This window comes from Lichenostomus cassidix, chromosome 4A (assembly GCF_008360975.1).
Source record: "Lichenostomus cassidix isolate B80296 chromosome 4A, HeHo_3.0, whole genome shotgun sequence".
NCBI classification, from domain to species: domain Eukaryota; kingdom Metazoa; phylum Chordata; class Aves; order Passeriformes; family Meliphagidae; genus Lichenostomus; species Lichenostomus cassidix.
The window spans coordinates 13,029,220-13,043,105 of record NC_139485.1 but is presented as its reverse complement, the minus strand read 5'-3'; the positions used below and the strand labels follow the sequence as shown (position 1 = coordinate 13,043,105).

The window sequence follows — 13,886 nt, the reverse complement described above, 5'->3', positions numbered from 1 at the left end:
TTACTGTGTTTCTTGTACATTCTTTGTGTGTGTTCCTGTATGTGCCAATGTTTGCCAAACCTGTTTACTGATTTTTCCAGAATTAAGAGCTTTCCTGCTCTTGTGGGGTGGTCTCATGATGCAGCTACTGCTGGTTCAGGAAACTAGGATGACAAGGAAAGCCTAGTGTCTGTTTCCAGAGCCCGGGAGAAGGGCATCTGGGATTGGTTTTTCAAAAGGGATGATGTGAAAGCTGAAAATATGGTTTGTGCTGAAAAATACAGCAGATGTATTAACAGATGTACAAAATGCAGCAGATGTATTATAACAGATACCTGTGCACATGTTCTCCATAGACTCCAGACTCTGTCTCTATAGACATAGTAGGAAAGGCCCTCAGCTCCATAAGGTGTGGATTGAAATATTTCCTGGAAATAATAAAAGAAAACAGAGAACAGCCCAGATCATCTGTAGCATCAGGCAGACCCTGGATCACGACATGGCACCCTGTGCAGACCCTACCCAGGATAACTGGCACTGTGGGCTTCACAGTTTATGTAGGATTTTCCTAGAAGTAAGAAACTGTTCATTTCTACTGCCAAGAAAAAGATCCTTATACAGAACATGCTGCTCTGCTTCAGGATAAGGACAAGGACACAGCAGTGGACTCTGCTATGACAAGCTGACTGAATCTGCCTGCAGCCCAGTGCACCTCCAGCACAGTGCAGCTGCTGCCCATGCTGTGCCCAAGGACAAGCAGTCAGGCAGTGGTCACCAAGCCCCCCTGTTCCAGGCTGGCTGGGGACACTGTGCCACTGCAGCTTGTTGTGTCACCAGTTTGTTACCCGTGACCGCAGGGGCCTCGCTGCAGCAGCAGCTTCCTTCCTTCTGCAGCATCAGTGCCCATGGCTGCTGCACTGGCTCCTTGGCTTTATCATTCTGTGTCTGGGGAGGAAAGATTGCTCTTCCTTATCGTTCACGTGCTGGGAATTCACAGAACACTCCCAGGCATGGCAAGTGCCCCACGCATGCTCCTTTCAGATCTGCTTTTGCACTGTTCCAACCAGCCCTCTGCACACAGACCATGGGAGCTCTGCCATCAGTTCATATCTTCTGTGTGCTTGCTAACAGGGCTTTCCAGAACACAAAAAAACCTGGTTTTGCTCTGTCTCTCCTGGGCTGTGTGATGCCACCTCATCCATCCATGCTCAGAATGTTTTGCTCTCTCCTAAGTCTGTTGTTTTGAAAAGCAGCATCATGTTATCACAGATGCCCAAAGCAGAAGCAAGGGGTTGCTGCCTCAGTCACCTTAGGTACAGGTGTCTGATCCTGTATCATATAAAGGACAAGATTTTTCCTGCCACTGTTGCCCCAGCCAAAAGGATAAATGTAAATATGTAAATAAATATATGCACATCTTTTTAAGTTGCACAGTTTGACTTTCAGCTTCCTGGTCAGTCCAGATCCTGCTAGTGATACATTCCTGTTGTGTTTTCACCCTAGCCAGCAATCAAGCCCCACTGAACTGCTCACTCATTCTCCCACCTGTGGGATCGTTGGGAGAACTGGAAGGATAAAAGCTGGAAAACTCATGGGCTGAGATAAAGACAGACTAATAGCAAAAGCAAAAGCTGGTACACAAGCCAGGAAAAACAAAGGATGAATTCACTGCTTCCCATGGGCAGGCAGGTGTTCAGCCACCTTGAGAACAGCAGAGCTCCATCATGTGTAATGGTGACCTGGGAAGACAAACAGCATCACTCCAAATGTCTCCCCCCTTCCTCCTTCTTCCCCCAGCCTTATACACTGACAGTGATGTCATGTGGTAGGGTCAGTTTGGGTCACCTGTCCTGGCTGTGTCTCCTCCCAGTCTCCCATGTACTCCCAACCCCCTCACCAGTGTGGCCATACAAAAAGCAGAAAAGGAAATCTCTGATGAAGGAATCCAGGGCCACAAGGGAGGATCCCACTCTGTGCCACTCCAGACCCAAACCATGTCTCACTATCACTACAGGAAGGTTGTGTCCAGGCTGGGATTTGGTTGGCTGCACTGAATTATTCTGACTAATTGTATTTGAAGACAGGATGTTGAATTTGGGTATAACAACAGCAAAGACTCATTTCAGCTCAGCTGAATGCAATGAAGCAGAAGAGATTCTTTCATTGGAGCAGAAGAAAAATTGAGAGCTGTAGAAGACAGCAAAAGTTAGTATAATCACTTGAAAGGGATATTTCAGTAGAAAACAGATGCTTCTCTTAGACAGGGCTAGTGCTCAATTACTGAATTATAGAGATTAACTATAACATTTAATTAATAATAATACATCATTACAGTTAGGAAACCATTATTTCACAGTCTCAAAGACTTTCTACTTTGACAAGCTTTTCTTTTTCTCTCTGAGCATCTCCATGTTCACCTGTTTCCAGAGCAGCCTAAAGGCACTGCAGGGATGTATGGCCCCAATCAGGGCTTGTAAGTGAAAACAATTAATCAATTAAATCAAGCTGTTAAATTGCTCTGTGAGAAGGGAGGAGCCATCTGTGAGATGCAGTGGGATTAGTGGTTCAGGTGTCTGCAGCTCTTGGGAAATTTTTGGGTTTAGCTCTGTATACCTGAATTCCTCATCTCTTAAACGTGGTATGGTGATAGAGGATATTTCAGTTGCAAGGGGCCTACAGCATCATCTGTCTCACGCTGGTAATGTAAAGATTTAAGGTGCTTCATGAACCTTAAGATAAAATATAGTGGTTTAGTAGTGGTGTCACAGGAGCTGGTGAGAAAGTGAATTGGGAGGACCTAGATGGTTCAGCTCCTGAGTTCTCTCTCAGACTTGTGTGTCTGTCATTACACATGTGTGTGTAATGTGTGTGTTAAAGCTTATTTATCAGAAAGCAAGGCAAGGAGGAAAAGAGGAAGAAATGGTTGCTTGGGAATCAAAAGAAATAGAGGAAAAAATTAAAAAACAGAAGGGGGGAAGCATACTCAGCAGAAAATATGAAATAGAGTACAAGTAGTTTTTAAACTTTCTTCTTCTCACCCTTCCTTAGAGTTTCCGCTCTGCCCACGCCTCTGACAGTGGTCACCAAGACACTTGTTTTCTGATAAAGAGGAAGGAAAAACCACCAGTTGTTGTCCTGGACACTCAGTGACAGAGTGAGCAAAGGCAGGAAAGTGTGCCTGATTTACCCCAGCTTGGGGAAAGCAGGTCAGTCTGGCTGGAGAGGGAGCAGCTGTGCTCCCAGAAAGGATGGGAATGCTGCTGCAAGTGGCTGTGCTCATGAGTTCCCTTCTCCACTGCAGTGGTGAGTCTGCTCTGGGCACGGGTCCCCTGCCCTGCACTGGGGTGTCTGTGTGTGCTTGGCAGGGGTGGCTCTGTTTTGGGAAGAGATACATGGCAAAAAGGTCAAGTGTGCATGATGCTGGCTTGGGGCTCTGGTGTTTCAGACTGAGTGGCTGCAGAGTGCAACAGTGCATGAGGCATGGGAATGCTGCCCAAGGACATAGAGGACAGAGACCCCACACATGCTGAGACAGTTACTTCATGGAACACATTGGGTTTGACTAGTGTCTGTGTTTCCAGGATAAGGGAGGTTTGGAAACCACCAGAAAAGGGTAAAGAAGTGTCTATGGAAGCTTAGATTCAGTCCTCAGAGTGAGAGAAGTATTCTGTGACAAAGGCAATGATCCTCATTTTTACAGAAAAATGTAGTTTTAGGCTTCTTTACCCCATGGTTTAAGTTTGGCCTAGACTGAAAGAGTGGTGTGTTCCAGAAAAACAAATAAGCAGTAGAGAAGTCTTTGCTGCTCCTCAGAAGCCCCAAGGGTGACGTCTGGAGCAGACACTGGCTGAGACCAGGGAGCTGAAACCTGGACTTGAGACCAAACCCTTCCCTCAGGCCTAAGTTATCCAGTGACTGTGACCCTGTGCTCTGCTCAGTGTTGGTGGCAGGAAAGCACCAGGCAGAGCAGGAGAGCCAGGCTGCACATGTGGCAGGAGTCTGTGCCCCTGGCCATCAGCCACCTCCCATCCATCTGCCTCATGCCACACTGATTTTTGGTGAACAGCCCATCCCTCATCATCCACACTGTGCTTCTCATCTGCTGGGTTCTCTTTGCCAATGCTCTTGCCATGGCTTTACCACCTGGCAGCTGCCTTCACCCTGGCTGCTTTGTGGCTTAATTTTCATCCTCCTTTCTTCCTGCAGCTTTTCCAAACCTGAGTGGCACCAGTGAGGTCAAAGCTGTCTGGAAGGGATCTACCACTCTGCCTTGTACCTATGTTCCTGTGGAGGACCTTGTGCAGCAAACCCTCACCTGGATGGTGGTACATGACAAGGGCTCAGGCACCATATTTCGGCGGGATGACTCTGGTGACCACGTTCTCCTGTCTGACTACAGGGACAGAGTCAGTGTCCCGAAGAATGCCCCAGGAAATGTGTCTCTACTCCTCCTGGACCTGGAGATCTCTGACAGAGGAACTTACACTTGCCACGTCACCTGGAGAGACAGCAACAGCAGCCTGATAGCAAAGGAGATCACCACCAAATTGGAGGTTGTCAAAGGTAAATCAAAGAAGGAGCCCATTCAGGAGGGGAAGTTTTGGCTCAGGAAGTCTTTTGGGAATTAGATAGAGCAGGTAGGCAGTCACCATGTGTTTCCACGCAGAAGCATTTTGGTGATCAGTGTCAGCCTCCAGCAAGAAGGAGCAAACAGATCAGAGAGAGAAATTTTTCCCAGAACACAGTACCCTACAGCTGGGAGAGAATTTGTGGCTCCTTGACCACCAGTTCACCCCTGTCTCTGCCTGTATCCAATGGCTTGATGTTTCCGAGGGGAATGTAGCAGTAGGGAAGTCCCAGGGATACTGCATGGCTGTTCTTTGACAAAATTTCATTAGCATGTGCCTGTCCTCCCTCTGCTCATTGAGGGGTTTGTAGGGGCACTGAGAGATCCTCAGCCCAGCAGAGCAGGACACCAAGTGCAGTCCCATGGGCAGCACAGCTAATGTTGGCACAGTTGAGCTCATCCTGTGCCAGGAGGTGATGCGAGAGCTGAGCTGCTTCCTCCTAGGAAGGTATGGAGCAAGAGTGACAACAGATGTGCCAGGGGAACCATCCCCACCACAGCCAGGGCTCCGTGACCTGGGCCCCTCTGCTTTGTCTTGCAGTGGCAGCCACCAAACCCACCATCAGAGTGGGAGAGCTGGGGCTGACAGTCCCTGCAGGAGCCAGCACCAGCCTGACCTGCGAGGCCAGCGGCTCTCCTCCCATCAGCTACCGCTGGTACCGGGGGAACCCGGCAGGAAAAAAGACGTCCCTGAGCAGTGGGGCTGAGCTGGCATTGCTCAGCCTGCAGACCTCTGACACTGGGATGTACTTCTGCGAGGCAGAGAACAGGGCTGGAGATGGAGCAGTGCAGCGCAGCGATGCTGTGCAGCTGACGGTGACAGGTGAGTGCCAACAGCCACCGCTGGCAAGAGAACATCCTGCTGCAGTGCACAGGAACAGCATCCTATTGCCCTGCCCAGAAAGAAGGAAATGCCAAATGCCCTCAGCACTCTGACACATCCCTCCCCACTGGCTCCAGCCTGTGCCCTTCTTGATTTCCTGTACTCAATTTCCTCCTCTTTGAGGAACTGCTCTTTTCTGATGCAAAGGAGGGTTTGTATCTCAAACATTTATTTATTCCTCTTTGGGTTTTTGAAGTTCTCCCTGCCTCTGTAATGCTGCCCACTGCAGTTCAGCAAGGTCAGACAAGGAGGCAGGGCTTTCTTTTGGGAACAAGGAACAAGTGAGTGGCAATTCAGTGGCAGAAAAAACAAAACTGGCCATTGCTCCCCATGACCAGCTGCGTGTCCCAGGGAGACACACTGCAGTTCACACACACCAGGCTTTGACACCTCCAGGCTCTGCAGGACAGTGTGGGATAGGTGGCACTCAATGCCCTCAGAGGTCTTTCTCAATCTAAGTGATTCCTGCCTGGTGGAAAATTTGCAGCTCTCCTTGGCTGCTTCCTCGATCAGCAGAGCTGTGAAGCCCCTGATGGAAGAGCCAAGCACAGGTACCACACAGAAAGGAAAGAGGCAAAGCCTGCTGAGCTGCCAGGGCACGAAGCTCTGGCTGAAGCACTGTGGTGCTTTTCACAGCAGACACACATGGCAGGGAACAGCACAGGAACAGGGATCAGTGCTGCAGATGCTGGCTGACACTGCTGGCACAGCATCCCCCTCCTGCCAGCTGGGTGGGAGCTGCTTCCTCCTGCTCCTGTCCCACCTGTGCAGAATTCTGTATCACAACAGCATCACCAACATGGCCAAACCCCTGTGTAAGCCTCTCCTTCCCCCTCACCTTGCAGATGTGTCCACAACAACAGCAACCTTGGAGAGGAATGTGGGAACCACAGCAGGACACCACTCAACCACAGGTTGGGGTAAGAGTTATGACAGCTGATGGCAAGGATGGGGAGTTGGGGCAGAGTGTGACACCAGTGCTTGTCATTGGTTTTATTGTTAGGGAACAGAGTCTTGATAGCATTGAACTTCAGTCTGTATGCCTCAGGTTTTAATCCAAGTGTTTCTGAATATAGATCTTCCCTCCCTCAGTTTTCATTCCTCATTTTCTAAAAGGCTTTTTGGTTGTTACCTGATCCTGACTGGAAGCTACAGAGGGGAGGCAGATCTGGTGTCTCCTGTGGCAGACATAAGGAATGCAAAAGCTGCTTCAGACCTGACTGAAAACACATACCTGACCAGGGACAGCAGTTTTGAGGAAGGGCTTGTGATTTCCCCTTTGTTTTTGTGGGATGTGGGAATTTAGGTCTGGACTAGAGTAGATCTTCTGTGTAGAAGAATGTTGTAGAAACAACGTAGAAGTTTGTAGAAAACTTCTACGCTTGGATTATGTTCTGTTTGGATTTATGATGCCCCAGCAATCACATGGGGGATGTGGAAGCTGGTGTGGGTCGCTGGAGGCTGAGAGAAGGTCTTGACAGATGTTGATGGTTCTTGCAGAAAAAACACAAACAGAAACAGAGGGGGTGTCCAGAGGTACCTCAGGAATCTCCTGGACTCCATGGGGCTCCACCACTCCTGCAGGTGTGTGTGTACAGACATACAAATACACATATGTGACTGGTGTGTTATGTGTTGTGTATACATAAGATATATCGTGTGCATATATGTACTACATGTACTCTCTCTATAGTATAGTGTATACAGACTTCTCATTTCTGCAGTTTGCCTATTTTCACTGCCTAGTAAAGAGGATGGAGGCATTCTCTCCTGATCCTACAGCTCTAGTCTCTGATCTCCTGGCGCTAAAATGAGGGCTGGAAATACATTGTCAGCCTTCACTCATGTTTTTTTTGCAGATCTGCCCATAGCAGTGACGACTTCCGAGAGTGGTATAGGATATCCAGGGAAGAATGACACACTTCGTGGTAAGCAATAGCAAAACCAAGCTGAGAAGAAGGTTAGGGACCCAAACCAGATGCTCTGTAGTCAGGAGCCTCAAAATTAGTATTCTGCCTTTTTGGCTGCACACAGAGGGGGCACCCAGAATTGTTGCAGTGTTCCTGAGCAGTTGGTCCATTTTTATCTTAGCCTGTCAAAGCTGGAACAGCAGAAAAGCCTCAGTGTGCACCTCGAGCAGATCTACACATCCTCCAGCTTTGCAGTGTTGTGACAGGTTTAGATGCTTTCCAAATAGAACTGAGCAGCACCCTTGAACGGAAAGCTTTATTTCATGACATGCAGTGCAGTTATTCTGCCCAGCTCACAGCCAGCTTTTTTAAATGGACACTTTGTGTAAGGCTGTGGTCTCTTGGTGAGGTTGTCTTGGTTTGAAAGACAGGTGCCTGCTAAGAGAGGTGGAACCCTCCCTTAGGACAGAGAATGTGATCTCCCTTCCCTCCGAATTATTTTAATTTTGAAATCAAGGGCTTTCAGGCAAAGGTATGGGAAAAGGAATAACAGTTCTTTACTAGTATCTATAAAAAGCAATAACAATAATAACAACTACAAATAGAACCAGAAACCAATAGCAGGTAACTTGTGAGCTGCTGAGCACTTTCCCGTGTGGTGTAATCACGGTCGCAAGCAGCAGGGGCGCTGTTGAGCTCCCGGCCAGGCAGGGCAGGTGCGATGACTCCCGAGCGGCTGCAGGTGGCGCTGTGGCGCAGGGTCAGGTCAGCTTCACACAGCTGCTAATGGCGGAAGAGGCTGAGAAGCAAGCAGGGCAGCAAAGCAGCTCGGAGCGATGAGCAGGGCAGTAGGAGGGCAAGGGCCAGCCCTCCCTGGCTAGCCAGCAAGGACTCTGTAGCCACGGCAGCTCGGTCTCATGTGGCAAAGCAGGGCGGGCGGCAGGGACAGCCGGACTCCCCGGCAGCTGCTGCGAGAAATGCAGCCGGAAAAACGTGCACTTCCCAGTGGGAAACAGGTTAAATCAAAGCTCACCCAGCCAGGAGGAAAAGGCAGAGCACAGCTGGATCTCCTGCAGTCGCAGCCAGAAGCAAAGAGCAGTCTGTCCTCCCGGTGTCCAACGACAAGAGTGCCAGTTCCAACAGCCAGCTGCCTCCTTCCCCTGCCCCACCCAGCACACCCTTTTGTCTCTTACAAAAGACTTGATGGCTCTAATCATCCAGACATCTGTTGCTTAATAACAGGGATGGAGAAAAAATTCCAATGTCCTCCAACCTCCGACAGAGGTGAACAGCGTGCTGGGTCACACAACACCCACCCAGAGCTGCAGGACCAAGGGTCTGTGGGGACATGGCTCTGCAGGGACACAGCCCTGTGTGCCCTGTTGCTGTCCTTTGGAACATGGTAAATGTCATGTAACTGCTCTTGCTGTCACCCAGGAGGGTCTGAAAGTTCTCTGTTATGTTGCTTCAGATTCCCAGAGGACTGGCTTGTCCCTGTACCTGGTCATCCTGATTGCTGTGGTGTGTGGTGCTGTGGTTTTCCTTCTCATCTCTCTTATCATTTGCATTAGAAGGCCCAAAGATGGTGAGTAGAATGTTCTGGAAAACCTGAATGTTTTATGCATGGTTTTACCTTTCATGGGTTTTGGGGCCTGGAGCTTTGCTTGCACCCACCAACTGCAGCTCTGGCACATGCAGCATACCGGCAGTAGATGACACAAGAGGATTGACAGAGATGGTGGGAAACTAAAAAGGCAGAGAAGTCCTTGCAGCCAGGAGGATCTTCCAGGCACTGGCGATGGGGTTGGGGCAGCAGCTGCCCTGGTGCTCCTGAGCTGCACCCTCCCATCCCTGCACTAGCTCCAGGGCAGCTCAGTCTTGTCCCTGCAGCCCATCCTGAGATGTGTGTCTTGCTCTGCCACAGAGCTTTGGGATGGTTGTTTCTTGCTGCTGAACATCCCAGGGTTCAGACTCACCTGCTTGGCTGGTCTCATTGCTCCAAACCTTTAAGGTCTCTGGCAGCAGGTTCATCCTGCCCTGCTGCTGGGAAATGCCTTTGGCACCACTTGCTGCTCAGTAGTTCCCACAGTTGGCACCCAGAGGGAAGAGATCATTGTCAATTCTCCCTACTCCATACGAGTTTGTTTCCCCTCTGGTCTCTAGTCACAGGATACATTCTCTGAATGCCTCTGTCTCCTGCAGAAATCCCCCTGACCAAACATTCCCTGAAGCTCCCTCCTCACCAGCTATGCTTGGCTGTGCTCAGAGAGCACACGGGTGTGCTTTGGGGTTTGGGAACTCACAGACTTCATTTTCTCTTTTGTTTCTCTAATGACCTTCCTATGACGCCATGCTACCAATTAATAGTAATAATTGTCAGATATCTCATTTGCCATTTTTCTTATTTTTATATTTTCTTTTTTAAAGGAATCCAGAGTAACCACTTTCAAAACTCTTCTTTATTGAACTTCTAATGAATAGGGAAACTGGGAACTTCTGGTTTCTAACCTCAACTTTATCTTTGACACTGGGCTGGTTGTTTTGACCCAGCTGTGTGATTGCTGGGTCGTCTTAGTTTCCTTGTACTGAATCCTGGGAAACTGAGTCATCACACACCTGACATAATATCCAAGGCTGTTATTTTTATTCTGTGTTCAGAGGTCATTTTCTTCTACTAAGAAGATAAATGAATAAATTCTTTTTTGAGAATGTAAATGCCAATTATTGACACAAATTCTGATTTTTCTTTTCCAGCTCAAGTCTATGATGTAAAATTGTGAGTATAACCCTTTATCTGGCACATGGATGAGTCCTGGGGGGCTGTATGAGAGCAGAAATAAAAAGCACTGCTATTAGCTGTCAGGATGAAAAGCCCCTTAAGCAGTCTGGATGAAGAGGTGCACAATTAGCTCAACAGCACATTGTAGGATGGCCTGTAGGCTTTCCACAGCAACACAGAATGTGGGAAGAAAGATCTTTTTCATGGCAATATCAGAATTGTAAAAGAGAGCAAGAGCTCCCTCACCCCAGGGAGGGCTATTGAAGAAGATTGCCAAGGCTAAATTCCCTGTGTTTTCTCAAGGTTAAATTCCCAGTGTTTTTTTCAAATGCAAAGAAAAGGAATTCTTTTTCTAGAGAGCACTGGTTATACTCTGATTTATCCTCAAAATATCCCTGGCTGAATTTACTTCTTCTAACTATGGCTGTGGCAGGAAACCTTATTTCTAAACTAAGGTTTCACATCCTGATCTACTTGTGACCTGTGGAATTTTACTGAAAAGTCTGATAATCCAGTCAAAACATACAAGGAGAACCACTTCTCTAGGTATGAATTAAAATGCTGCTGACTTCTGTATTACAATGGGATGTGCCAGCATCCCAGTGCTGGGCTTCCCCAGCAGAGTGTAAGGCAGCAGTTTAATTAACAGTTGAACCCTGAGCAACAGAAAAAATGCTGTGATGACATTTCTCCTCAGAGGATTTTTCTTCATTTAAAAAATATTAGACACCATCAGCCACACAGTGGATGTGGGCTGCTTTCAGTTCTCAATTACCCTTCTTCCACTCCTTTTTAGAATTATTTACGAATATTTTTCTCTTCAGCAATTGGTTATTGTGCTAGTGCAAGAAATAGTGGTGATGCTTGCATTTCTTGCACACCTTTTGCTTCCTCTCTCTAGAAACTTTCCCTGGGTTGGAAGCAATGCTACCACAGTGCCCAATGTTCCTCTGCCACCTGAAAGCAAAGGACAAAATTCTCTCCTTCAGAATATTGCCACAGTCCAGTGGCACAGGTTTACATGGCTTTGATTCAGCCCACAATATTTGTCAAAATCGTGATGGTTGGGAGATTGTTTACTCTGGTTGCTACCCTTCTTGCATTTTCATTTCAGCCATAACTCCAGGGCTGCAGCTTCTTCACGCCATGATAGCACATGTCACTATGAGGAACCCATCCCATCCACGGAAAATGACTATGTGACGGAGCCCAGGGAAAACAAAATCTCTGAAGAAGCAAATAAGAATGTTTCTGATTGTGTTGGAAAGCCCCAGGAATCTGAGTATGAAGTAGGGGACAATTCCTGAGAACCAACAATGCTCTGCAGATACCAGTCCTGAAAAGCACCTTCACACAGACAAAATACATATCTTTCCTTTTACTTTTGCCTCTGGAAAATAGGTTGGACAAAGCAGTGGTTGCTCGTCCTTCACAATCCCTGCAGTGAAAATGCAGACCTCATCAGGAAATTCAGTTACAGACTGCTGTATAGAACTTCTGATTTTGTTTTCCTTGATTTCCTTTTACCACCTCCATCCAAGAAAGCCCTTTGAAAGCATGCAGGTCCCAGGCTAGGAGCACTGTACTAAACTTAGTGCTTTATATGGCCAAAAAGGCCAGTGCTCCCAGCCTTTGTGTGGTGGGTGAGCAGAGCAGGCTGCAGCTTGCTTGGAAATTGATGGTTCTCACATTCTCTGTTCTCTCTTTAAATGCATGATTGATATTTGAAAGAAACCAAATACTTCTCCATAAGTTTGGGATAGGATTGCTTACACATGCCTCACATATTTTGGTGTGTGTATTTCTGCACAACTGGCTCATTTTGGAATGCCAGCAAGCACACATAGCTCCTCTGTAGATACTCAGGAAGTACTTTCCTCCCAGCTTAAAAGGCCTGGAGTGTAAGTTATGAATAATTTCTATTATTTGCCCTGAGTAAATCTATCGTGCAGAGAAGAGCCTTTTATAATGAACATGCCAATTCTGTGTCCCATTAGAAGCCATGCAGGCAGCTGTAAAAGAGAGGAAGTGACTGGAGGGATAAGTGGGACATTGGTGGCACGGGATCAGTGGACTGCCAGCTGTGCTGCCCAAACTCAGAAGAGGGCTGCATCTGCAGGTCTCTGAGCATCAGCTCAAAACTCACCAGAATTCAAAGGGAGTGTCAGGTGCTACTGTAAAAGTATTCTAGTCAAAAAACAGGATTGGGCAACCCAGAACGAATGTCATTGACCTGAGAATTCCTGGAAAGGGAAGTGATTTTCTTCAGAGAGAACACTTCTACATCATGTTTTTGTCACACAAAGAGGAAATGCTAATTTACATTAATTTCTGTTTCTTTAAATGGAATAAGGTCATGTTTTGATGACTGACTGTATTATTATTAGAACTGTGGTAGGAATGGCTAGGAGGGATCACACAATCAGCTTCTGTGGGACATACAAAAATACTTAATAAAAGACAGTGTGTTGAGTCAGATCTATGCGTTCATGATGTCTGGACCAAACAAGAATGTCTCAAGTAAAAATTGCTTCTTTTTTGAGTGCATATGTTTCAAAAAGAGCCCTTTGAGACCCTTCTTCTTCAGTTATCTACTTTTTGGTGATTCACTCATAGCTGGGTACTGAATTTCATCTCCTTGAATGCTAAGGATCTTCTTTTATCACCAGAAAAATGGTAGCAAACTTCTCTGGCCACTGGCAGACTGTCCGAACATGAATGTAAGATGAAGGCTCAGCAGAGCTGGTCCCTATGAACAGGGCCTGAGGGACCATCTGTGCTCAGGTCTGGGGACATGGGGACTTACTGCGTCACCTCTAGTTAGCCCAAGATGAGTAGCAGAAATTGCAAAATAGAGTTCCTAAGCTGAGGTACTTGAAGAAATGACACTTGAAAAGGCATACTGTCCTGTGTGTGGGAGGAAGGTGGGTACCTGGGGGGACAGGCTACAGAAGAGACACTGGAATAAAATACTGCATTTAATAAACCAGGTAGCTAGCCATCATGTCTGAGATGTTGAAGGCTTTTTCTTGGGTTCAGATTCAAAACTAGGAGTCCCTTCAGTAAAGAAGAAATGGGCTGAAGAAGTATGGCTCAGGGAGAAGACTAGTAGCTCTGTCTGTGTCCAGGGAGAGAAAGATGTCATGTACATCACATTTGGGGAACTACAGTTCTTCATGTCTGCTTTGGTTAAATAGCCATTTTTTTTTATCCTGTATAATTAGAGCCTGAGGAAGTCTTGCATGTCCGGTTCAAAAAAATAATACCATCAGCAGTTTTAGCTTGGGTTTTCAGCTTGTTCCAGGGTATGTTCCCTAAAACCCAGCTTCTTTTGAACACTTTTGTGTAGGAGACTGTTTGTCTGGGACAAGGTTCTACTGCCAGTCATGGACCAGGGTGTGCAAAAGGTTGGATTTTATCATCTCTATGAAAATGGACACATTTCCCTCTTTGAGTGACATAGCTTGAAATTTTAACAAGTGGTTTTTTGTTTATTTCCTTGCTTTTAGGCAGGCCTCAGGCATTGCTAAAGGCTTCTCAGGGGCAGCATGGGCAGATGGATACAACAGGCTGTGTGCACTGGTACCCCACTGGTAGATGTAGCAAAGATGTCAAGAAGAAAAGTCAGCAAAAATCAAGTTTCAATGTCTTACGCAGACACGTTTTGCAACAACGGGTGCTGCTGCCCCATTGTCTTCCTCAGCAGGA

The 13,886-nt window shown here is 47.1% G+C and overlaps 1 protein-coding gene across 4 annotated transcripts; it reads left to right on the top strand.

Annotated features, from left to right (window-relative positions):
- Nucleotides 1-3,055: 3,055 nt before the first annotated feature.
- On the top strand, nt 3,056-12,725 carry LOC146437514 (V-set and immunoglobulin domain-containing protein 4-like). Of its 4 annotated transcripts, none has more exons than XM_085060596.1 (9): nt 3,056-3,185; nt 4,186-4,542; nt 5,148-5,429; nt 6,335-6,403; nt 6,990-7,073; nt 7,349-7,417; nt 8,871-8,984; nt 10,154-10,175; nt 11,293-12,725. In XM_085060596.1, exons 2-9 carry the CDS (start codon nt 4,299-4,301, stop codon nt 11,483-11,485), a joined length of 1,077 nt encoding a protein of 358 aa, XP_084916722.1. In that variant the 5' UTR covers nt 3,056-3,185; nt 4,186-4,298; the 3' UTR covers nt 11,486-12,725. The 4 variants fall into 4 exon arrangements, with proteins under 4 accessions (XP_084916722.1, XP_084916719.1, XP_084916720.1 ...); XM_085060593.1 differs by having other exon boundaries at nt 3,143-3,282; XM_085060594.1 differs by lacking the exon at nt 6,990-7,073 and having other exon boundaries at nt 3,143-3,282.
- Nucleotides 12,726-13,886: the final 1,161 nt, after the last annotated feature.